Genomic DNA, 26,052 nt, shown 5'->3' on the forward strand with positions numbered 1-26,052 from the left:
TAACCATTTACACTGAGGGGAATTGGCCTATATGGACAGGCCCAAATGTAAATGTTTCTAAAAGAAGAATATATGAGAAGAATATGCATCACCATGGTAGCAATTGAAAGGGATCACTTTGAAGATGGCATTTTTTTTGTTCTTAAGTAAATTTTTGTATTAGAATTTTGTAACAGATTATGCACACATTAATTTGTTGTGGAAACACTATGTAAACATAAATTGAGATTTTAGTTCTGGGTTAACCAGTATTATGTAAACCAGAGGAGGCTAGTGGGAGGAGCTATAGGGCAACGGGCTCATTGTAATGGCTGGAATGGAATGAATGGAACAGCGTCAAACATGTTGTTTCCATAGGTTTGATACCGTTCCATTCATTCCATTCTAGCCATTACGATGAGCCTGTCCTCCTATAGCTCCTCATTCCTGGAAAATGTCACTTTCATAGGGTATAGAATAGTCTGATTATGCTGCATTCAAAACAACTGGGAACTCGAAAATCTCCGACTTCGGTGCATTCAAGACAACTGGGAACTCTTGAGAAAAAAATAGCTCAGACTGGGAAAAATCGGTTTGAACATCCAACTCAGAATTCCAAGTCGGAAACTCTGGCATCTTTCTAGAGCTCCGACTTTCCGACATGAAGATGTATTGATCACATCTTTACGAAAAATGATATCGTTGAGAGGGATGTGGCAAAAGAAATGGCAAATAAGTCTGGCTGCACAACCGATTGAAATAACACTGCAAATTGAGAAATCGTGACTAAACTGAATTAAATGAAGAAACTACACTATGAAACAAAGATAAATGACAAAGAACGATAGTAAAAAGTTTTGGAGCACCTTCAATTACATTTTGGAGAAAAATGGCAAACTCAGTTTTATTATTCAATGAATCAGATGGCTCATTCATCACAAAACCCACTGATATTGCCAACTACTTATAAAAAAAAATGAATTGGCAAGATTACCAAATGGAGGCATAACATGACAACAACAAACGCTGACACTACACATACAAGTATATCTGACCAAATTGATGAAAGACAAGAACAGTAACTGAATTCCGTAAACTGAGTGTGAAGAGGTGAAAAAAATATTGTTGTCTATCAACAATGACAAGCCACCGGGTTCTGACAACCTGGATGGAAAATGACTGAGGATAATAGCGGACGATATTGACACAACTATTTGCCATATCTTCAATTTAAGCCTACTAGAAAGTGTGTTCCCTCAGGCCTGGAGGGAAGCTAAAGTCAATCCGCCAGCTAAACAATCCGCCACCAATTGTGCAAGTTCTCCCACTTAAAAAGATGAGAGAGGCCTGTAATTTTCATCATAGGTACACTTCAACTATGACAGACAAAATGAGAAAAAAATCCAGAAAATCACATTGTAGGATTTTTAATGAATTTATTTGCAAATTATGGTGGAAAATAAGTATTTGGTCACCTACAAACAAGCAAGATTTCTGGCTCTCACAGACCTGTAACTTCTTCTTTAAGAGGCTCCTCTGTCCTCCACTCGTTACCTGTATTAATGGCACCTGTTTGAACTTGTTATCAGAATAAAAGACACCTGTCCACAACCTCAAACAGTCACACTCCAAACTCCACTATGGCCAAGACCAAAGAGCTGTCAAAGGACACCAGAAACAAAATTGTAGACCTGCACCAGGCTGGGAAGACTGAATCTGCAATAGGTAAGCAGCTTGGTTTGAAGAAATCAACTGTGGGAGCAATTATTAGGAAATGGAAGACATACAAGACCAATGATAATCTCCCTCGATCTGGGGCTCCACGCAAGATCTCACCCCGTGGGGTCAAAATGATCACAAGAATGGTGAGCAAAAATCCCAGAACCACACGGGGGGACCTAGTGAATGACCTGCAGAGAGCTGGGACCAAAGTAACAAAGCCTACCATCAGTAACACAATACGCCGCCAGGGACTCAAATCCTGCAGTGCCAGACGTGTCCCCCTGCTTAAGCCGTACATGTCCAGGCCCGTCTGAAGTTTGGTAGAGAGCATTTGGATGATCCAGAAGATTGGGAGAATGTCAAATGGTCAGATGAAACCAAAATATAACTTTTTGGTAAGAACTCAACTCGTTGTGTTTGGAGGACAAAGAATTCTGAGTTGCATCCAACGAACACCATACCTACTGTGAAGCATGGGGGTAGAAACATCATGCTTTGGGGCTGTTTTTCTGCAAAGGGACCAGGACGACTGATCCGTGTAAAGGAAAGAATGAATGGGGCCATGTATCGTGAGATTTTGAGTGAAAACCTCCTTCCATCAGCAAGGGCATTGAAGATGAAATGTGGCTGGGTCTTTCAGCATGACAATGATCCCAAACACACCGCCCGGGCAACGAAGGAGTGGCTTCGTAAGAAGCATTTCAAGGTCCTGGAGTGGCCTAGCCAGTCTCCAGATCTCAACCCCATAGAAAATCTTTGGAGGGAGTTGAAAGTCTGTGTTGCCCGGCAACAGCCCCAAAACATCACTGCTCTAGAGGAGATCTGCATGGAGGAATGGGCCAAAATACCAGCAAGTGTGTGAAAACCTTGTGAAGACTTACAGAAAACGTTTGACCTCTGTCATTGTCAACAAAGGGTATATAACAAAGTATTGAGATAAACTTTTTTTATTGACCAAATACTTATTTTCCACCATAATTTGCAAATAAATTCATTAAAAATCATACAAATGTGATTTTCTGGATTTTTTTTTCTCATTTTGTCTGTCATAGTTGAAGTGTACCCATGATGAAAATTACAGGCCTCTCATCTTTTTAAGTAGGAGAACTTGCACAATTGGTGGCTGACTAATTACTTTTTTGCCCCACTGTATATGTAGGTACATATGGAACAGACTCAGGAATCAGACAGTTGAACCATGTCATTTATATGTAGGAACATATGGAACAGACTCAGGAACCAAACAGTTGAACCATGTCATTTATATGTAGGAACATATGGAACAGACTCAGGAACCAAACAGTTGAACCATGTCATTTGGATGTGGTAGAAAGTGATTCAGAAGAATAAGAATCAAAATGTGATTCAGCACCAGAGGTCCCGGTTGCAGGTGTTTACGACAAAGCAAGATCAATGTGTTACCCAGCTAACTTTCCTAAATATTCAGAAATAACTTGTTTTATAGAAATATATTAAGTGCATGGCATAATAAAACAACCAAAAACACATATCTAAGTTCAGCTTTCTTAATGAAGCAGAAAATCAATAGTTATTTCTGGTTGCTTATCAAAGTTAGAGCGCTAACTCATTGTTCCTGCTATGTAGCAGACCCTTCTGGGCTGCATTCAGCAGGACACGTTGGACAACCTTCAGATAGAAATGTGTTTGGTAGAACAAACATGCCTCTCTGGCATGTATAACAGTAGTTCAGAGTGGTCTCTAGTTGTTCAGAGTCGTCTAAAGTGGTCTGTAGTTGTTCAGAGTGGTCTATAGTGGTCTGTAGTTGTTCAGAGTGTTCTATAGTGGTTCAGAGTGTTCTATAGTGGTCTGTAGTTGTTCAGAGTGTTCTATAGTGGTCTGTAGTTGTTCAGAGTGGTCTATAGTGGTCTGTAGTTGTTCAGAGTGGTCTATAGTGGTCTGTAGTTGTTCAGAGTGGTCTGTAGCGGTGTAAGCAGACGTCTCCATTGAGGTGTGCCGTCAGGACAGTTCCCTGCGCCCCCCAACGGGCGAGCTGACACCCCAGCTCTGGGAACCAGACCCCCTGCTGGCCCTGACGCCCCCCAAGCTGCCACACACACACGGAGCCCGACCGGAAAACCCCAATCACACTGGATCCATGGACATCAACCTCCACCAGCCTAGGGAGAGAACACACACACAGAATAAACACACACCCACAAACATGAGAGAGGTTAACACACAATTACCTCTTACTGCCAACTCTCCCTTTCCTCCTCCCCTTCTCACCTCCCGGTGCAGGCTTTGGGGAGGCCTAGTCTGGTTGCCAGGGCGACGGTGCCAGTCAGAGGGTTGGTGGCGACCAGCGAGAACAGAGCCCCTCCCTCTTCCTCCTCCACAGCACACAGGGACGGGTGTTGCAACAGGACAAACAGCACCCCCTGTAGGACGAACGGGGACATGACAAATCAAAATTCATTCAAAGTGCATTTCTCCAGGTCTCAACACACTTCACAAAAAAACACAAAAAAAACAACCAATAAAACAGGACAACATCATGATTGTACATACCATCACTATATCTACAAAGGTATCCCAGCACATTGACTCGGTACCGGTTCCCCGTGTATTTAGCCTCGTTATTGTTATGTAAATGTGCTGTTTTACTTTTTGATTGATTATTATTTATTTATTTTTTACTTTAGTTTATTTAGTAAATATTTATTAACTATTTCTTGAACAGCATTATTGGTTAAGGGCTTGTAAGTAAGCATTTCACGGTAAGATCTACACACCTGTTGTATTCGGCGTACGTCACAAATACAATTTGAGTTACACGTTGACTGTCTCAATTCTCTGTACTCTCACAATACACTTGTTCACTTCCCTTCATGGATTTAGAAGGAAAGTAGTGGACACTCCCTCTAACCCGTGGATGGGTCATGGACAGTAAATGCTTTAAATGTGTGTGGGAGACAGTGCACATAGAGAAAGGGCAGAGAATCGGGTGGTTTGGGACGCAGACACTGGGAGGTTTCGTAGGACGGAGCGGGACATGACAACCTCATCACTATTCAGTCAAGGTGGGTGGAGGATGTTGGTTAGACATGGGGAATGACATGGTGAGAACACAAACACACGAAGATCAGAAACTCTCCCATGTCCTGTAGGTTCTCTCACACATTATAGTAGGAACGAACACACTCTTTCTGGTACAGATACTACACACACACACACACACTCACGCAGAGGGAGTATCCTCGGAGGCAGGTCGTATCCGTGAAACCATCTCCCAGACTGATGCTCCGCAGCAGCTGCCCCGTCGTCACGTTCCTGTCACACACACACACACACACACACAGTTAACGGAGAAGATTCTCATTCAACTGTAAACAGGTTTGAGAAGGCATTTAGCAGATGCTCTTATCCAGGGAGAGACTTACAGTCAGTGCATTCCACTAAGATAGGTGAGACAAGCACACATTAGTCATTGGAAGTAAAAGCGTTCCTTGATAAAGCAGCTGTCTACAAAACCAGTGCAAAGTGTCTTTGAAAACCTTTCAATTAGAGCATCCTGGTCCCGGGGACCTAAAGAGGTGTTTTTGCCCTAGAACGACACCACTTATTAAAATTATTATTAAAATAACCACAAGGGTGCCACCGTTTAGGTCCCCAGCACCAGGAAGCACTGAATTAGCTACGTTCTTTTGCTCACCACAGAACAACATGTCCTCCGTGGGTTGAGCCAATCAGAGCGTCAGTCTGTCCCTCCACCGCCGCCACGGTCTGCACACGCTCAGTAGGACAGACCAAAGACAGGCAGGCCTGCAGCCTGAGAGAGGTCAGAAAGACAGAGATAGAGTACACACACACACAGCATTAACCATGCCAGACGACAGAAGACCCTGGTCACCCATGGTTACCTGCCATCCTGTGTCAGTGTGTAGACCTGCAGCGGGGTTGTGGCGACAGAGTAGGAGGAGCTAACCAGCCTTCGGTTGGACATGCCCACCACCATGTGGATCTCCCCCTCACACAGCACCGCCTGGGACAGACTGGAGCAGCACAGTACCCTACACACACAGAGATACATGTGCGCAGACACACACACATATATTAATAGAAACATTTACAGACGCATGAACACAGAGACTGACAAGCAAAGAAGAAGAGAAAGAAGAACCGGGAAGAAAAAGAGGGGTGGGGGAGTGGTAGCAGTATGTGTGTGGGATGGGGGAGTGGTAGCAGTATGTGTGTGTGTGTGTGTGGGGGGGGGGGGGTGTAGTACCTGGCCTCTCTGATTTCCAGCTGGCCCAGAGTCACACACAGAAGCCCAGGAGCGTCCGACACAGGAAACACTGACATCACTGACTTAAACACACACACACATACAATGTACACTCACTGGACAGTTTATTAGGTACACCTATCTAGTATCGGTCAGATCCCCCATTGCCTCCAGAACAGCCTGAATTTTTTTGGGGGGGTTTTCAACAAGGTGTGGGAAACGTTCCACAGGGACGTTGGTCCATGCTGATGTGATGTCATCACGCAGTTGCTGCTGATTGGACGGCAGTACATTCATGCTACCAACATCTCATCCCACAGATGCTCTACAGGGTTGAGGTCTGGGGACTGACCAGGCCACTCAAGTAAACTGAACTCGCTGTCATCAAGGCAAAGGGTTGATACTTTGAAGAATTTCAAAAATAAAATATTTATCTGTTTAACACTTTTTTTGGTTACTAGATGATTCCATATTTGTTATGTCGTAGTTTTGATGTCTTCACTAAAGAAAGGAAAACTCTTGAATGAGTCCAAACCTTTGACTAATACACAGTTGTTACACACACACTCATTAAACACAGAAACACCCATGAACAATATAAACTCACAGTTGTTACACACACACACTCATTAAACACAGAAACACCCATGAACAATATAAACTCACAGTTGTTACACACACACACTCATTAAACACAGAAACACCCATGAACAATATAAACTCACAGTTGTTACACACACACACAAAGACACACAACACAAAGTTACTTCTATGAAGGTCCAGGTGTGGAGTCGTCTCCAGTGTGGGGGGTTGTTCTGACCCCAAACACACACCTCCCACTCTCCTGCCACCGCTACACATACACCTACTGACAGCCACGACACACAGCAGACATCCACCAGGCTGCCTCCTGCAGGGGCCTACACACACACACACACACACACACACATTATTATTACACACACAGACATTCTCTGAAGTGAGTGGTGACATGGATGTTGAAATACACAACAATGGCTTGTCATCACAGTATTGACCTTCAGTGTGTGAGAGAGCTTTAAGACACCCTCCTCTGTCATCCCATCCCTCCTCTTCTCCTCTTTCTTCCTCAACGCTCTCTCCTCCTCTCCCTCTCCTCTCTCCTCGGTGGCCTGTCTGGTTGAGTGGAGAGAGGGAGCTGGCTGGCGAAGAAGTTGGATAGGGGGCGATGGAGGGGGTGTATTTGGGGTTGGAGGGAGAGATTGAGGCAGTAGTAGAGGAGTGGGAGGGAGCAAAAGTTGGGGCAGGGAATCAACCAGGCTGGGGTGGCAGAGAGCGAGGGAGGGAGGGGAGGAGGAGAGAGGGATGATTGGAGATGGGCAGGGAGAGAGGGAGGGAGGAGAGAGGGCTTGGGTGGAGGGACTAGAGGGGAAGGGGAGGGTCAGAGTAGGGGGACAGGGAGAGCAGGAGAGGGGGAGGGTCAGAGTGGGAGGGCAGGAGAGGGGGAGGGTCAGAGTGGGGCGGCAGGGAGGGCAGGAGAGAGGGAGGGTCAGAGTGGGGGGGCAGGAGAGGATGTGAGTCACCGCCTCTAAAGAAGGTAATGGGGGGCTGTCAGGGAGGGAGAGGGGTATGTTGGGGTTAGGGGTCAAGGGGCTAGGGGTCATCCCTAAGGAAGGTAAGGGGGGAATGGAGGAGAGGGAAAGGGAGAGGGTGTGTCCGTGAGGGGTGTGGCTGGTTAGGGAGGGGCTAAGGAGGAGCAGGGAAGGGCTGGGGGAGACAGCACACTCTGCATCTGTCTCCGTCCGGAGGGAAGGGCACTCAGTAGTGCACACGGAAGGACATTTGGTAAGGCACTCGACAGAGAACTCCGTAGGGCACGGAGAAAGGCACTTAGTCTTTGTGTGGAAGGATGGACACTCGGGAGGGCACTTGGTCTCGGTTTCAGTTTGAAGGGAAGGGCACTCAGTAGTGAGTCGGCCTGTCTGCTGGTCTACTGAAGGAAAGTCTATAGACTGTCCTACTAAAACGGTAAGGTGATGGCCTACAGGCTGGTCTACGGGGTGGTCTGTAGACTGATGGCCAGTAGGCTGGTCTACGGGTTGGTCTGTAGACTGATGGCCAGTAGGCTGGTCTACGGGGTGGTCTGTAGACTGATGGCCAGTAGGCTGGTCTAAGGGTTGGTCTGTAGACTGATGGCCAATAGGCTGGTCTACGGGTTGGTCTGTAGACTGATGGCCAATAGGCTGGTCTACAGGGTGGTCTGTAGACTGATGGCCAGTAGGCTGGTCTGTAGACTGATGGCCTATAGGCTGGTCTACAGGGTGGTCTGTAGACTGATGGCCAGTAGGCTGGTCTACGGGTTGGTCTGTAGACTGATGGCCAATAGGCTGGTCTACAGGAAGGTCTGTAGACTGATGGCCTATAGGCTGGTCTACGGGGTGGTTTGTAGACTGATGGCCAGTAGGCTGGTCTACGGGTTGGTCTGTAGACTGATGGCCAATAGGCTGGTCTACGGGTTGGTCTGTAGACTGATGGCCAATAGGCTGGTCTACAGGGTGGTCTGTAGACTGATGGCCAGTAGGCTGGTCTGTAGACTGATGGCCTATAGGCTGGTCTACAGGGTGGTCTGTAGACTGATGGCCTATAGGCTGGTCTGTAGACTGATGGCCTATAGGCTGGTCTACAGGAAGGTCTGTAGACTGATGGCCTATAGGCTGGTCTGTAGACTGATGACCTATAGGCTGGTCTACAGGGTGGTCTGTAGACTGATGGCCAGTAGGCTGGTCTACAAGGTGGTCTGTAAACTGGCAAACTGAATGGCACTCCGAATGGAGGTCTGTAGAATGGTCTAGTGCGTCTGTAGACTGCTGGCCTATAGGGTGGTCTATAAGATGCTGGCCTAAAGATCTGTCTATAGACTGTTCTACCGGAGTGACGCAGTCTGTGACAGGAGGGGTGAGGCTGAGAGGGAGGGGCTCAGGCGTAGGCGCTTTAGACGTCTGACCGCCTGTGTCGCCGTGGAGACCGTGGACCGAGCCTCTGTTGCGGCGACGACGCATGTTGTAAGGTGAGAAGGGTTCCGGTTCGGCAACGGCAGACGAGGCGCGAAGCTTCTGGAGCTTTAGCTGTCCGAACTGGTCGTCGGGGAGATGGAAATCCTGGAGGTCAAAGGTTGAGATGACGCGGCCCAGACTCCCAGGGTGCACTGCTGGTCCTCCAGGGGAGAGGGAGGAGGGCAGGAGGAGAGACCACACACTCTCTACACACACAGAACATGAGTGAAAGAATGAAAATGTTAGCTGATAATTGAAGTCACAGTGAAGTGTAACAGCCTTCAGATACACCACATGGCTCAGTCCCACCTTTACTCTGCTTTGCTGTGTGAATGAGGGGAGAGACACAGCTCCTTCTGAAGATGGGATAAAGCTGTTCCTCCACACCTCCAGAGAGAGGCCAGCGCTCCGGACATCCACCCCCAGGGAGAGGCTCCGAGGCTGGGCTAATAGCGGCCGGGGTCTGGGTGTTGTCTGGGACTGGTGCTGGGGGATCCGAGTCCAAACTTAGAGAGCGGCCCAGTTTCGGCCTCCTTCCTCTCCTCCTCCGGCCTCTGATAGGCCGAACACTCCAGGCTCTGGAGGGTAAACTCTCACTCTGATTGGTCCCTGACTCAGCGGTAAGCATCTGATTGGCTGATGGCTCCTCAACCGGTGTGCGATTGTTCGGTGAGTTTGAGGTCAGTTGACTTGAGCACGGGCGGTGATTGGAGGGTTGTGCTAGTGAGTCGGACTGTGAAGTTGAGAGTGAGTGTGTGTTAGACATCCGGCCCCTGCTCCTTCTGTGGCGCCCCCTGTTGAGTTGGTTCAGAATGACAGCCTGCAGGTCTCTGAAAGTAGCATTAACAAAACACCTTACATTAGATTTGTGAACCACAGACGAGACGGAGCAGGCTCACATTCAAATAACTAACTGAGACGGCGTTTTGTTGATGGTGGCGGAAAACGCTAAATGATGGAATTTCACGTGGACGAATGGTTATGCATCCCTCCAATAGAGTTCCAGACACGTAAAGCGGCGCTATTATGGTGGCCACAATGCTTTAGATAGGCATTTCCTGTTTGACCTAATATACAGTGCATTCATCAAGTATTCAGTCCCCTTGACTTTTTCTAACACTTTTTGTTACGTTACAGCTAGAGTTGAAACAGTATGAACATTTCATATCACCATTATAGTGACCAAAATGATCACGGTTATCAGTATTATCAGTATTATCGCGGTTATCAGTATTATCCCGGTACTGTTAAGATGTTCAAAAAGTACTGATACACTGAAATCATTTCACCAACCAATTTTATACTGAAAACCAACAAACAACAAATGCAATTATCAGCACTATGCACTTTTTAAAATAATATCCTTAACATTAAAGATGGCGCCATGTGGCCATGCACTAAGTTTCCTTAGTGCAGGTTTTAATGAACACAACCTTAAGCAACACAACCTTAAGCAACACAACCAAAGCAATGTGCATGTCAGAACAATACAACCATATGTAAACACATCCAATGTGCAGGTGATGACATTAACATAACACAATATCTAAACAAATCAAACGAACAACACTGATTGTTTATCTCTTCTCTCCTTCATATAGAAACAAGGTGCTGCTGGTCTAACATCCAGTATGTCTGTTCTCTCCTTCATATAGAAACAAGGTGCTGCTGGTCTAACATCCTGTATGTCTGTTCTCTCCTTCATATAGAAACAAGGTGCTGCTGGTCTAACATCCAGTATGTCTGTTCTCTCCTTCATATAGAAACAAGGTGCTGCTGGCCTAACATCCAGTATGTCTGTTCTCTCCTTCATATAGAAACAAGGTGCTGCTGGTCTAACATCCTGTATGTCTGTTCTCTCCTTCATATAGAAACAAGGTGCTGCTGGTCTAACATCCTGTATGTCCGTTCTCTCCTTCATATAGAAACTAGGTGCTGCTGGCCTAACATCCTGTATGTCTGTTCTCTCCTTCATATAGAAACAAGGTGCTGCTGGTCTAACATCCTGTATGTCTGTTCTCTCCTTCATATAGAAACAAGGTGCTGCTGGCCTAACATCCTGCATCTTTGTTCACTTGAAACTGAAATGTAAAAATGTCAACATATTTACTTTGTCCGGTTTAAATAGTGATCTGCAAGGGGAGACAAAGTGCTCGCTGGCACTGAACACTCTCTCTCTGACTGCTGGTTGCTGCGATGCATAAAAGCTTCCTGGCAACCCTGGCAAGGCGAGGCAGCTCTGATGCAGAACCTCTCCACCACACCAGTGGATCCTCTTCAGCTGGAATGGGTGGCAGAGACAGGTAGACCTTGATCTCTTCTTTCACTCTGTCTTCTGGGGAGGTCAGAATCTGACCCTCTTCACCTCTCTGCTGCCTTGTTGAGGTAATCCTTCTCAGCAACCCAGCCAGGCCTTTCCCCCCCGATGCCGCTGTGGGGGTGGTGGTGGAGGCGCTGCTGGTGCTTTGTGGTTATTCCCTGACTTGTACAGCTGTCAGCTTCAAAGCCTCCTGGACACAGCGGTCAGTGTCAACGTTTGCAGCCTCAGGCTCATCTAACAAGCTCCTTTTGAAGCAGGGGTCAATGAAACAAGACATGTGCATGACTCTCTTTGCCTTCTCTGTGGATGTTGTTAAGGTCTTCTCTCATTACCCTTTTCATCTCCTTAGTCAGGGACGGCTCCGTATCCGTTTCCACCAGAACATCACGGGTGATGTGGTCCAGGACATATTCTCAAAAAAACTCTGATGTTGTGAGCAGAGTGATCTTCTGGGAAGAACTGTGTTTCCAGGCAGTTTGATTCCAGTTGCCAGTCTGGGGTGAGGTAATGGATAACTGAAGCTGATGTAGGGTTGACCACCCCCACTTTCACTGGTCCAGAGGTCAGTAGTTGCAGCAAACCATGTGCCTTGAGCCAAACTTTTTCCAACATCAGCTTTAACCTGGTTGTACAGGTTTGGGATGTCAGTCTTGGAAAATAATGTTGGTGATGGCACTTTTGTCGTGGGGCACAGCAACCTTCATCAGCCTCAGAAAGCCAGGCCTCTCAACACTATATAATGGCATCATGTCCTTTGCGATGTAATATGAAAGGGCTGCAGTGAGGTCTTGATCATGTTTTGATGTGGCTGCATAAGCAGCCTGCCTTTTAAATGGTTACTGGAGTGTCTGTGTCACAACTGTAGATGAGGAGGGACCAGTAGCATCACTGGGTTTGCTGCACGACCCTCTGTAAACAAGGGAATAGCAAATGTATTATTATTATTATTATTATTATTATTATTATGTGTTGTTAGATTATAATTATAAACTCACACAGTCCATCTTCTGTGTTGCATTTGAGTATATGCAATGACCCCATTCACAATTGACATAAATACAAATGAGTCTTAAGAAGACAGTGATAGTTATTGCAGTGAGCCCAACAATTGACATAAATACAGGAGTCTTGTATTGGAGTCTATAGTGTTTAACCTGTTATAACAATCTAACAACCAAGTCGTTGACTGACGGATTTTAAATGAACAAAACATGTTGTTTGGGTGACTAAACTACAGAACGTGTTATCGTGTGCAATGGGAGAATAGTCTGCAGACACACGACCCATACAGCAGCAGATCAACGTGTTTTTACAGGACTAGGTAACACTGAACGCTTCAGTTTACATTATTGACAAGCTATTAGCAAGTTAGACCAACCATGACATATCCCCCAACCCCAAAGTCCCCACATCATGCATTGAGCTAAAAGTTAACTTACCTTGCATTCGCTATAAAGTAGTGGGTGATGGTCACGAAGATGACTCGAGAGATTTGAAGTGTTGCCACCTTTGGCAGCAATTATTTTGTTGCATGTTCTGCAGACAGGGTGACCATTTTCGATTAAGTTTCCCTCAGCACTCAGGGGAAAACCCTAAATACAACCACAGTTCAGATTTGGTCCTCTTAGAAGGCTGAAAAATCTCCAGAGCGCCGTCACTGCCTCCCGCCATGTTTTCACACAAAACCAAACCCGCGTTGCATCAGACTTCTGCAAGCCGCGGTAATCAAACACGGTTTTAATCAGAATATACATTTGAAACGATAATACTAATCGTCGGGAATTTTATCGTGGTTAAATCGTGAAACCAGTAACCATTTAATCCATAGCTACAGCCTTATTCTAAAATTGATTAAATGGGGACCATGACACAAATGTAAAAATCATATCAAACATTCTTCCTCCCGATTAAATGTATGTGTGAGAATTGCCAGAACAATCAGAAATACCAAAAATATATATTCGTCCCACCCTGGCGTGGAATCACCCAGGCAACCTGTGGATCTGAGACGAAGGCATGCGTCGCCGTCTTGTGGTTCTGAAGTAGTACTCAACAATAGAGTACAATACAATACAATCAAGTATAAAAACAACAGATATTAAAAGGTGACCACTAACCTGTGGCTCTGTGAAGAGGCCATGCGTCTTGTGGTTCTGATGTAGTATTCTACTGGGAACGGCAGACCTTCCACCAGGGTGCACGAGTCCAGGACTACCCCAGTGTTACACAACCCAACAGCCCCTAACACGGAGACTCCCACAGCTACTGAATCACTTCCCTCTTCTCTCTCATTCTCTCCATCTCTCCTCAGAGAAGGAAGGGGTGAACCGATCTCCTTCTGTCCATATGTCCTCTGTTCTTCTCTCTCCTCTCCATCGCTCTGTTTCATTGCCTCTTTATCTAGAATTTCCCTCTCATTCTCCTCCATCTCTAGCTCTTTCTTTACACCCTCCTTCTCTTCCTCCATATTTCTCTTCTCTCCGTCCTCTTCTTTCTCTGTTTGTGCTTCCAGCTCCAGCCTATCCTCGCTGTTCTCCGTGTCGTACCTCCCCCCTGGCCCCTCGCTGCCCTGGACCCTCCCCGTCCGCTCCCAGCGCAGCCGGCTTCTCCGTGACCTCAGCCGGAGGGAGTGGCTTCGTCTGTGAGGGTTAAGGTCAGGTGTCCGAAGGCAAGAGTCATCGACGGGGAGGAGGAAGCGGATGGACGGACTCCTCCGCCTGAGGTTCTCAGATTCCACCGGACACGATGGCGCAGTCGAGTCTGCACACATACACACACAGTACAATGTCATTTCCAATACACATTACAACCTGAATACAACCTGAACACACACACTACAACCTTAATAATATAATAGTGGTAAGCTCAAATATGCTAACATCACTTTTTTTTTTTTTTTACAGCACTTTTAATACGGGCAGACTGACCTCCAGCGGGGCCTGGTGGTGAGGCTGAACCTGGGGCTGTCCTAGCAGCGCTACCAAGGGAGAGGGGAGGTAGAGCTGGGTTGGGAAAGGTGCTGGCTGGGACTGGGTCTGTCTGGTCCTGGAGGTTCTGCTCAGAGATCCGACTCCTCACATGCTTCCGCACGGCATCTGAACGCTCAGCTCGCTGTGCGTGTATAGGGAGGATAATGTACATCAATGTTGTCAAACGCGTGCAGTACTACACAACACAGGTATCAGTCATGGTTGTGGTACTTACTACACACACACATACATAGCCCCCCCCCCCCACACACACCAGTTACCACCTTTACACACCATATCTCTCACCTGTAATCTCTGAACTGTCCTGGAGTACTCCCTCTGTAGCAGGGCCAGTTTCCGCCTCAACTGGGGAGGGACACACACACACTTATCATGCTACTTGAGAAGGAAGATAAGCCTAGCTACATTACATTTTAAGACCGCTTACACAAGGCCCTACTATATGTAAACAATACACCTACCTCCTCCTTGTCATCGCAATGGAGCACGCGCTCCAAATTATCCTCCATTCTTGTCACGCGATCCTAACGGTCACCTTTGACAGTTAGCGAGAGGTTTTCAAAAAAAAACTATAGATTTAGCAAGTGAACAAGAATCATAGCTAGCGTTAGCTGACAAACTAGCTAGTTAGCTAACTAGTGTTAGCTGACAAACTACTGCAACGTTAACTAACGTTACCTCACATTTTAAGAATAGTAACTAGTAGCTAATTATTTGATAAAAACGTACCATTCAAAGCCATTTGTTTCTGTATTTATCGGCGTCAATATGCTAGCTAGTCACGTTTTTTTGAAGGGGGCAGGAAGGATTCCAATCCAGTCGCTGTTTTTTCTGGTTCAATCAATGAACAAAGCAGACCAGACCCAGCTGCTATCGCATTGGTGTCTATGGGAGGGCCACCCAGACCGTAAATTGATACTTTTTTTAAACGGCATTAGTGAACTCTATTTTATTTATCCACCATTTTTGTCCAAACTCTCCCGCGAGTTCACGGTCCAGACAAGACCAATCGATAACCGAAAAAAATGCAACAGCCGGTTGACTGACTGCTTCTCAGAAGGAAGGCTGGCGAGGGTGGGTTATATCTTCTTCTTTGGTCTCATGGCGTTCACACATTTTGTTTGTGGATGCCGCCACCTACTGTGCGATAGTGTGTGTTCAATCACGTTACATTTATGATACAAACAGAGGGAGAAAAAAATTGGCCACCAACCAGCCCGACACCTGTATACCACAGAGGAGGCTGGTTGGAGGAGCTATAGGAGGACGGGCTCATTGTAATGGCTGGAATGGAATACATGGGACGTTATCAAACATATACAAACCATAGCTGTGTTTGAATAATACAACACTGAGTACATACTATTAATTCATTTGAGTACACTGTAACCGAACGGTATCCTTTCAGTTGAGAGTACTAGCGCTTCACCTGTCTACCGGAAGTTGATGCTGTTGCTATGCAACTTCTTGCTAGCTTGTTGGCATAAAAAATAACTAGCTGAAATTTTACGATTTTGGTGTGTTTGTAAATTCAGTCTGGAGTGCCAGAGTGAGCTCTGGGCCTTTTTGTAAATCAGGAGTAAGGTTCTGACCTCACAATGGCAGTCAAGCACCCGAGCTAACTGGCTAGCTAGCTAGCTAGCTCCAAACACAAATGAGAGAACACCTCACTCTGACCATTTAACGCTTTTTTTGGGCCTACTTTTACTAACACCGGCCATATATTCAATAGGTGTTGAGCGGCACACTCAAACGAGAGTGCTCTGAAATCGGAGTAGATAGACAGAATTATGTATTTGATGTATTAGTAGCCAACTAACTTTAAGTAACTAGCTAACATACCGGTACATACTGATGTAATGCTATGCTGATAATGCTGATGTAAGGATAGCGTACCTAACAAATTGCCAGCCAACATAAAGTGTAACTTATTTGACAAGTCATTACTTTATTACATTTCTTAACATTTGTCATAATTGGTTAAAGTAATGAATTTGTATCCACTCTCATCGGACTTCGGCTGCATATTTTATTTAATTTTCTTCAAATCTGAAAACATTGTGAAGCCACGCCTATTTTTGGAAGAATTGCATTATGGGCCCTAAAAGCACGGAAACAGTGTCCACTGCTTGTATACTTCGTATTTTGGCGAATTTAGTACGACATCTTGGAACTTTCAGCATACTAACTATATCCATACTATGACCAAAAAACATACTACATACTCAATTTACATCGCAAATAGTATGGTTAGTATGAGTATTTGAACAAAGCTCACGTTTGACTCTGTTCCATTTATTCCAGTCCAGCCATTACAATGAGCCTGTCCTCCTATAGCTCCTCCCACCAGCCTCCACTGGTATCCCACTATTTCATATAAATCTCATTAACATATAACTCTTCTTTAGTAAAATGTCATACACCCATGTAATTCTCTGCAGCTTCCACTTACACTAATTAAAAACCTACTAGCCCATTCCACTACTTTGACAATATCTGCTCCTGCACAATGCCAACAGCCTGGGAGGACGGGACACTACCTCAACAGACCCTGTAACTCTTTGATAGTCAAATCTCGTAAACCCAAATATTTCTCTGCAGCTGCCACCACAACATCTATTTTCTGTGTTTTACATTCCATTTCTGTGATACAGCTGATAACCATTAATTACTATGAACGCTAGTGTTTACTTATTCAATCTCTCCCTATCCCAGTCTGCTGTCCCTACTGCTTCAAGATGTCCACCATTGTTCCTGTACCCAAGAAAGCAAAGGTAACTGAACTAAATGACTATCGCCCAGCAGCACTCACTTCTGCCATCATGAAGTACTTTGAGAAGCAAGTTAAGGATCATATCACCTCTACCTTACCTGACACCGTAGACCCTCTTCAATTTGCATACCGCCCCAATAGATCAACAGACGATGCAATTGCCATCTCACTGCACACTGCCCTATGCCATCTGGACAAGAGGAATATCTATGTAAGAATGCTGTTTATTGACTACAGCTCAGCCTTCAACACCATAGTACCCTCCAAGCTCATCATTAAGCGTGAGGCCCTGGGTCTGAACCCCGCCCTGTGCAACTAGGTCCTGGACTTCCTGACGGGTCGCCCCCAGGTGGTAAAGATAGGAAACAACACCTCCACTTCACTGATGCTCAACACAGGGGCCCCACAAGGGTGCATGCTCAGCCCCCTCCTGTACTCCCTGTTCACCCATGACTGCATGGCAACGCAGGCCTCCAACTCAACCAAGTTTGCAGACGTCAGAACAGTAGTAGGCCTGATTACCAACAATGACTAGACAGCCTACAGGGCCTGGTGGAGTGGTGCCAGGAAAATAACCTCTACCTCAACGTCAACAAAATGAAGGAGCTGATCATGGACTTCAGGAAACAGCAGAGGGAGCCACACCCCCTATCCACATCGACGGGACAGCAGTGGAGAAAGTGAAAAGCTTCAAGTTCCTCGGCGGACACATCACTGAAAATCTGAAATGGTCCACCCACACAGACAGTGTGATGAAGGTGGCACAACAGCATCTCTTCAACCTCAGGAGGCTGAAGAAATGTGTCTTGGCCCCTAAGACCCTCACAAACCTTTACAGATGCACAATTGAGAGCATGTTAGGCTGTATCACCGCCTGGTACGGCAACTGCACTTGCCTTCAACTGCAGGGCTCTCCAGAGGGTGGTGCTGTCTGCCCAACGCATCACTGGGGGCACACTGCCTGCCCTCCAGGACACCTACAGTACCGAATGTCACAGGAAGGCCAAAAAGATCATCAAGGACATCAACTCCCCGAGCCACAGCCTGTTCACCCCGCAATCAATCCAGAAGGTGAGGTCAATCCACAATCCAGAAGGTGAGGTCAGTATAGGTGCATCAAAGCCGAGGTCCGAGAGACCATCAGACTGTTAAATAGCCATCACTAGTCGGCTGCCACCCGGTTACTCAGCCCTGCACCTTAGAGGATGCTGCTCTATATACATAGATGGAATCACTGGTCACTTTAATAATGTTTACATACTGCTTTACTCATTTCAAATGTCTCTCCCTCCCTCTCTAGACTGACACCCCTCCCTCCCTCCCTCCCTCTCTAGACTGACACCCCTCCCTCCCTCTCTAGCCTGACACCCCTCCCTCCCTCTCTAGACTGACACCCCTCCCTCCCTCCCTCCCTCTCTAGTCTGACACCCCTCCCTCCCTCCCTCTCTAGACTGACACCCCTCCCTCCCTCCCTCCCTCTCTAGCCTGACACCCCTCCCTCCCTCCCTAGACTGACACCCCTCCCTCCCTCCCTCCCTCCCTCCCTCCCTCCCTAGACTGACACCCCTCCCTCCCTCCCTCCCTCTCTAGACTGACACCCCTCCCTCCCTCCCTCCCTCCCTAGACTGACACCCCTCCCTCCCTCCCTCCCTCTCTAGACTGACACCCCTCCCTCCCTCCCTCCCTCCCTCCCTCCCTAGACTGACACCCCTCCCTCCCTCCCTCCCTCCCTCCCCCTAGACTGACACCCCTCCCTCCCTCCCTCCCTCCCTAGTCTGACACCCCTCCCTCCCTCTCTAGACTGACACCCCTCCCTCCCTCTCTAGACTGACACCCCTCCCTCCCTCCCTAGTCTGACACCCCTCCCTCCCTCCCTCCCTCTCTAGACTGACACCCCTCCCTCCCTCCCTCCCTCTCTAGACTGACACCCCTCCCTCCCTCTCTAGACTGACACCCCTCCCTCCCTCTCTAGACTGACACCCCTCCCTCCCTCCCTAGTCTGACACCCCTCCCTCCCTCCCTCCCTCTCTAGACTGACACCCCTCCCTCCCTCCCTCCCTCTCTAGACTGACACCCCTCCCTCTCTAGACTGACACCAAAGTCCTTTCCCATTATTGATGTGTATTCTATTAACGATCTGTGTTGATTGTTGTGTGTGTTTTAGTGTTATCTTGTCCATAAACTGCCTACAGTGTAAGGAAACCAGTATGTAATTTTGTTATTAGGGTGAACTAACTTGTTTTTAAACTACAACTTTGTTGATTGTAATTGTGTGTTATCATCATCTGATGGCTCATATAAATTGTTACTAGTGTCTTTTCCACAGCAGTAAAGTGAAAAAGAAAAACAATCTGTACAAATGTTGCATTGATATCGACCTGATATGACCTGTATTTACTGTCTGTCTGATGTTCCCGTTCATACAGGAGACGTGACTATTGTGGATCCTCTGGGGAGCCTCAACAACATCATGAAGCTGACTAGTTCAGAGAAGAGTCTCTCGATTCCCACCGGGAACCAGTATGAAATATGGTGAAAAAATGTCTGCGCTCACTGCTAAGTCACTTTGGATAAGAGCGTCTGCTAAATGACTTAAATGTTAAGCCTTACCTCTGCTCTGTCTGTGGGGAAATGCTGTGCTCAATCAACCCATCTGAAAGTACGCCAGCGCACACAAGAGAGAAGACATTAGGTTGCCATAGTCACCATTAAAAAAATACGTGAAGTTTGTAATGATTTGGGGGTGAAGGGGGCCCACTAGGTACTTACACATCCATAAATCACTTACAGTCCTCGTCTTATTTAATGTAAGCCTGCTGAAATGTATACATATACACAATGTCAGTCTGGAGTTCACGCCAGTCAAACTCAATCAAGCCCAGATAAAGTATTTGAAATGATTTCAGTCACAATGTACAAAATGTTAATTAACAATGTAATACTAAGTATGTTTAAACAATGTAAAATACAAATAAAAGCTAGTTCATCACAGAATGGTTATCAGTAATTATGAGCTGTCTTTTGCCATGTGATTTCATTCTTTAATTGTGTCTGCATGTATGTGTGTATGTGCAGACATGCATGTTCGTGTGTGTGGTTGCGCGTACATGCATGTGTGGTGCAATGCATACATATGTGTGCGTGTTCTCTGATATATACAGGGAACTGCCAAAAGAGAAGGAAACACTACATTTGGCAAGTAGGTGTATAGAAAGCAGGTGCTTCCGCAGGTGTGCTTTTCTGAGTTAACATCATATAAAAATGACCATTATTTTGGCTACAAGAGATCTCTTTGACTTTGATATAGGGGACTTTGATATAGGGGTCTCCAAGGAGCACGGGGGGGAGGGGGGTTAAAGTGTGTGTGTCAGTCATCAGATCACAACCGAATTGAACACTTATGGGAAATTCTGGAGTGGCGCCTGAGAGAGGGTTTTCCCACAAACATCAACAAAACACAAATGATGTAATTTCTCGTGGAAGAACGGTGTCGCGTCCCTCCAATAGAATTCCAGACATTTGTAGAATCTGTGCCAAGGAGCAGTGAAGATGTTCTGGTGGCCGCAAAGCCTCATGTTGGTGTTTCCTCTATTATACCTGTATATGTACTACTACTACTACTGTTCTCTACTTACATAAACAATGTATATAACAACATATGTATACAAACATATAGAACTGACTGTAGCCTAGGGCTTTAACATGCCCTAGACCAAGGCTCCACAGGTTACCTATAACATCATTTCACCTGTGACCTATAAAAACACATTTCACATAGGTAACCTGTGTAGACTAAGGCTTTAACATGCCCTAGACCGAGGCTCCACAGGTTACCTATAACATCATTTCACCTGTGACCTATAAAAACACATTTCACATAGGTAACCTGTGTTGACTAAGGCTTTAACATGCCCTAGACCGAGGCTCCACAGGTTACCTATAACATAATTTCACTTGTGACCTATAAAAACACATTTCAGATAAGACATGTCTTTTCATTTAATTACGCCTTTAAAACTTCACATTTATTCCTGGTTAGTTTCATTGATAAAGATTTATGTCTCACAATAAAAATGAATTTATCTCAAATGCTCACATGAGATCTGCATGAAGATTTAAGTTACCATGGAAACATATTTAGTCTTAAATATTCTGAAATAACTTAACCATATTGGTAAAGGGATATAAGGACTTGAAATTGGCTCCTGCTTTACTGTGACTGGGAGCAGTGGGGTGTTCCAGAGACCAGGATCCTTAACTTATCTCTTATCTCTTAACTTAAACCATTTGATCTCTTAAATCAGGGGTTTATTTTGTATGTATAAAACACAACACTGTGATTTCAGACAATTTAAAGCCACAAATCCTTGTTTTGTGATTCAGTCCAATGCGGAGGAAACATAACCACTCTCAAAAACCACAGTAACCACTCTCAAAAACCACAGTAACCACTCTCAAAAACCACAGTAACCACTCTCAAAAACCGTAGTAACCACTCTCAAAAACCACTCTGTGCTCCCAATTCCTCTGGGTGGAAAGGAAATGAGGGATAACAAGCCAGTTGCACAACTAAATGCCTTCAACCTTCCACATCTAAACACTCTGAATCACAGAGGTGCGGCGGCCGCCTTAATCCACGTCATATGTGCCCAGGGAGCAGTTGTTGTTGGGTACTAACTGGCTAGCTCAAGGGCAGAACAGCAGATTTTTTTCCTAACCTTTGCCGACTCAGGGATTCAAACCAACGATCTTTCTTTTACCGGTCAAACGCACTTAACCGCTAGGCTACCTGCCGCCCTCTGGGTTTGTCTGCGTGTGTGAGTGTTTGTGTCTCTCTCTCTCTGGGGGTTAGATTGTAAGCAAAACAACAAATTGATGTCTTCTGTAGGTTAAACAAAGTTATTCTCTATTCATAGACAGAGCTAGAATCGTCTTGAGGACATTCAGCACAGAGTACATCACCTGCAGGATGTCAATGTCCTTTCTTATGTTTCAACATAGCTACTAAATAGGTGAACCTCTCCCTGCATATATCACAGCTGTAAGGCTTCTCTCCAGTGTGAGTGCGCTTGTGTACAGCCAATGCGTCGGTTCGGGAAAACCTCTTCCCGCACTGATCACAGGCATGAGGCTTCTCTCCGGTATGAGTTCTCTTGTGTGCAGCCAGGTTTTGTGACCGACTGAAGCTCTTCCCACAGACAAAGCATGGGTAAGGTTTCTCCCCGGTGTGGGTTCGCTGGTGAATCACCAAAGAATTGTACTGAGAAAATCTCTTTCCACATTGATCACAGACGTAAGGCAGCTCGCCGGTGTGCACACGCTGGTGTGTTGTTAAACCTTGGCGGAATATGAAGCTCCTGCCGCAGTCGGAGCAGTGGTACGGTTTCACTCCTTGGTGTATCTTCATGTGCGTTCTGAAGTTGCTTGGATGGTTGAAGGTCTTCCCGCACAGGTCGCAGACAATGGACTTCTCTTTACTGTGTCTCTTCTGGTGTTTCTTCAGATATATCGGATGAGAGAAACAATGCCCACACTCAGAGCAGCGGTAAGTTCTCTCTCCCCGGTCATGGGTCAGCTGGTGAAATTTAAGATTACCTTTTGTAGTAAAACACGCTCCACATTTAGAGCAGTGGAAGGGCCTTTCGGCAGAGGGCTTGTGTTTATATTTGTGTGATTTCAGTAAACTGGCGTGAATGAACCGCATTCCACAGACTGAACATTGGAATGGTTTTTCTTCAGTATGCATTCTCATATGGAAATTAAAGGATGCCGAAATACAAAACTTCTTCTCGCAGTAGGAGCATTGGTAAGGCCTTTCTGCAGCAGGAATGTGTGTTTGCTCGTGGGCTTTCAGAGTGGATTTCTGAGCGAAACTTTTCTTGCACTTGGAGCATTGGAATGGTTTCTCTCCTGTGTGTTTTCTTTGATGGTTTTTGAAGGTTGATAAAAAACTGTAGCTCTTCCCGCATGCAGAGCAGTGGTAAGACCTTTCTGCGGGAGGCTCATGTACCGTTTTCTCATGTATTTTTCGATAGTGGTTGTTTGCAAAACCTTTCCCACACTTGGAGCATTGGAATAGTTTATTTTCAGTGTGGGTGCTTTGATGGATTTTCAAGCTTGATAAAACACTGAAACTCTTTCCGCAGTCAGAGCAGTGGTGAGGTTTCTTCCCCGTGTGCATCTGCTGGTGAATCTTAAGAGTCATTTTTTGACTGAAAGTATCCCCACACTGTGAGCAGCGGTAAGGTTTCGTATGGATTCTTCTGTGCATTTTGAGTGTTGCTAGACAGCCGAAAGTCTTCTCACACTCAGAGCAGCAGTGGTGTGGTTTCTTCCCTGTATGTCTCTGTGGTTGTTTATTGAGGTGTTTTGATGTGGGGAGACTCCAGTCTGTGTTGTCAGCATGAGGTTGTTGTTGAGGCTCCCCAGAAGATCCATGGTTGCCACGTCTCTCTCCTGTGTGAAAGAGACAAACAGTGAATACAGTTTGTCCAACAGAAGAAAGTGACAAAATACTGAGGTGTTACAGTCCCTTCCAAGTATTCACACCCCTTGATTTTTTTCCACGTTGGTTGTGTTACAGCCTGAATTTACAAACATATTCCCCATAATATCACGGTGGAATGATCTTTTTAGAGATTTTTACAAATTAATAAAAAATGAAAAGGTGAAAAATCTTCAGTCAACCCATTTGTTATGGCAAACCTAAATAAGATCAGGAGTGTAATATTTATTTTAAACAGACCTTGAATAACCCTTGGAACCTGGTGAAGTTATTAAATACACTTTGGATGGTGTATCAATACACCCAGTCACTACAAATATAAAGGCGTCTTTCCTAACGCGGTTGCCGGAGAGGAAGAAAACTGCTCGGGAATTGAAGACTAATGGCTGTGATAGGAGAAAACAGAGTGAAAAGAAGGAAGCCTGTACAAGGCTCTGCATCTGTCCTCCTGCTCCTAGACCTTACTGCCGCTTTTGACACCATCGATCACCACATTATTTTGGAGAGATTGGAAACCCTAATTGGTCTAACATGGACAAGTTCTTGCTTGGTTGTCAGAAAGATATACTTTTGTCTCTGTGGATGGTTTGTCCTCTGACAAATCAATTGTAAGTTTCGGGGTGTTCCTCAAGGTTCTGTTTTAGGACCATTATTTAGTCTATTTCTTGGTGATGTCATTCGGAAACACAATGGCAACTTTCACTGCTATGCGGACAACACATTGCTGTAAATTTTGATGAAACATGTTGAAGCACCAAAATTGTTTACCCTGGAAGCGGATGGGGTCAAATGTTTTACTTTTAAACTGTGACAAAATGAAGATGCTAGTTCTAGGTCCCAAGAAACAGAGAGATCTGCTGTTTGATCTGACAATTAATCTTAATGGTTGTACAGTCGTCTCAAATAAAACGGTAGGACATCAGCGTTACCCTAGACCCCATCTTTGTAACATTGCTACCCAGATAAGCACTACATGCACTTCAGTTACTGCTGCTAACCACTGTGGTGGAAATGTAATATTCATTATGTACTATACTGTTTAATTAGACATACTCTGCTGTTTTACTTAGAGATTTTTACGATCGGCAGGAATTTAGCTATGTGGGAAGTGCAGGGAGGAACAGAGAATGGTGGCGATATCAGCTATCTTGATCTACATAGACAAGCTAAATTACTTTTTACAACTCTGTTCCCCCTGCCTGATTCTGCACATCTGCTAACCGTCACAAAGATAAAAGGATGTACTTACTTTAAGAGGAGATAGATAACTTTGTTCGTTGAGCTTTCAACACTTAACTACTCTTAGTGATGGTTGATTGCTTCATTTTTGCAAATCTTATACTAAATTGTTTTTTTTTAAGAATCTGCAGTCTCTCTTACTATAGAATTCTGCAACACCATGGCTGCTAGAATCTTGACTAGAACCAAAACAATAACTATCATATTACTCCAGTGATAGCCTCTACACTGACTTCCTGTTAAGGCTAGGTAATGGAATGATGTGAGAGATAGAGGATAGACAGAGAGATGGGGCAGAGGCAGAGAGAGAGAGAGGTAATGAAGTGATGTGAGAGAGGGAGGATAGACAGAGAGATGGGGCAGAGGCAGAGAGAGGTAATGGAGTGATGTGAGAGAGGGAGGATAGACAGAGAGATGGGGCAGAGGCAGAGAGAGGTAACGGAGTGATGTGAGAGAGGGAGGATAGACAGAGAGATGGGGCAGAGGCAGAGAGAGGTAACGGAGTGATGTGAGAGAGGGAGGATAGACAGAGAGATGGGGCAGAGGCAGAGAGAGGTAACGGAGTGATGTGAGAGAGGGAGGATAGACAGAGAGATGGGGTAGAGGCAGAGAGAGGTAATGGAATGGTGTGAGACAGAGGATAGACAGAGAGATGGGGCAGAGGCAGAGAGAGGTAATGGAGTGATGTGAGAGAGGGAGGATAGACAGAGAGATGGGGCAGAGGCAGAGAGAGGTAACGGAGTGATGTGAGAGAGGGAGGATAGACAGAGAGATGGGGCAGAGGCAGAGAGAGGTAACGGAGTGATGTGAGAGAGGGAGGATAGACAGAGAGATGGGGCAGAGGCAGAGAGAGGTAACGGAGTGATGTGAGAGAGGGAGGATAGACAGAGAGATGGGGCAGAGGCAGAGAGAGGTAACAGAGTGATGTGAGAGAGGGAGGATAGACAGAGAGATGGGGCAGAGGCAGAGAGAGGTAATGGAGTGATGTGAGAGGGCAGAGGGGTGCATTGCATGTCACTGTGCTCTATGTTTAACGAATCTACAATGAAAAAATGTATTGATGTAACTTACAAAACGTTGATATCAAACTGCACTGTAAATTAGACAACTAAACTTCACAATGATACTTAGAACCAAACAAAAGGTATCCTGCTGCACATACTTTGATGAATCACGTCTCCTTCCTCCTCGTCTCCTTCCTCCTCCTCGTCTCCTTCCTCCTCCTCCTCTCCTTCCTCCTCCTCGT

General features: G+C 45.8%; 2 protein-coding genes across 3 annotated transcripts; both read right to left on the minus strand.

Moving 5' to 3' along the window:
• Positions 1-1,398: 1,398 nt before the first annotated feature.
• On the minus strand, positions 1,399-15,337 carry LOC139423660 (partner and localizer of BRCA2). Of its 2 annotated transcripts, XM_071175268.1 has the most exons (14): positions 15,019-15,337; positions 14,751-14,824; positions 14,575-14,634; positions 14,227-14,410; positions 13,417-14,059; positions 9,289-9,809; positions 6,985-9,131; positions 6,715-6,867; positions 5,948-6,030; positions 5,583-5,732; positions 5,375-5,491; positions 4,905-4,992; positions 3,949-4,100; positions 1,399-3,839 (listed from the first exon to the last, which is right to left on the minus strand). In XM_071175268.1, exons 2-14 carry the CDS (start codon positions 14,796-14,798, stop codon positions 3,629-3,631), a joined length of 4,557 nt encoding a protein of 1,518 aa, XP_071031369.1. In that variant the 5' UTR covers positions 14,799-14,824; positions 15,019-15,337; the 3' UTR covers positions 1,399-3,628. The 2 variants fall into 2 exon arrangements, with proteins under 2 accessions (XP_071031369.1, XP_071031368.1); XM_071175267.1 differs by having other exon boundaries at positions 6,985-9,140; positions 14,751-15,185.
• Positions 15,338-21,427: 6,090 nt separating this feature from the next.
• On the minus strand, positions 21,428-26,036 carry LOC139423678 (zinc finger protein 658B-like). Its single transcript, XM_071175288.1, has 2 exons — positions 25,969-26,036; positions 21,428-23,518 (listed from the first exon to the last, which is right to left on the minus strand). The coding sequence occupies exon 2, from the start codon at positions 23,331-23,333 to the stop codon at positions 22,035-22,037; it is 1,299 nt and encodes a 432-aa protein (XP_071031389.1). The 5' UTR covers positions 23,334-23,518; positions 25,969-26,036; the 3' UTR covers positions 21,428-22,034.
• Positions 26,037-26,052: the final 16 nt, after the last annotated feature.

This window comes from Oncorhynchus clarkii, chromosome 13 (genome assembly GCF_045791955.1).
Source record: "Oncorhynchus clarkii lewisi isolate Uvic-CL-2024 chromosome 13, UVic_Ocla_1.0, whole genome shotgun sequence".
Taxonomy (NCBI): domain Eukaryota; kingdom Metazoa; phylum Chordata; class Actinopteri; order Salmoniformes; family Salmonidae; genus Oncorhynchus; species Oncorhynchus clarkii.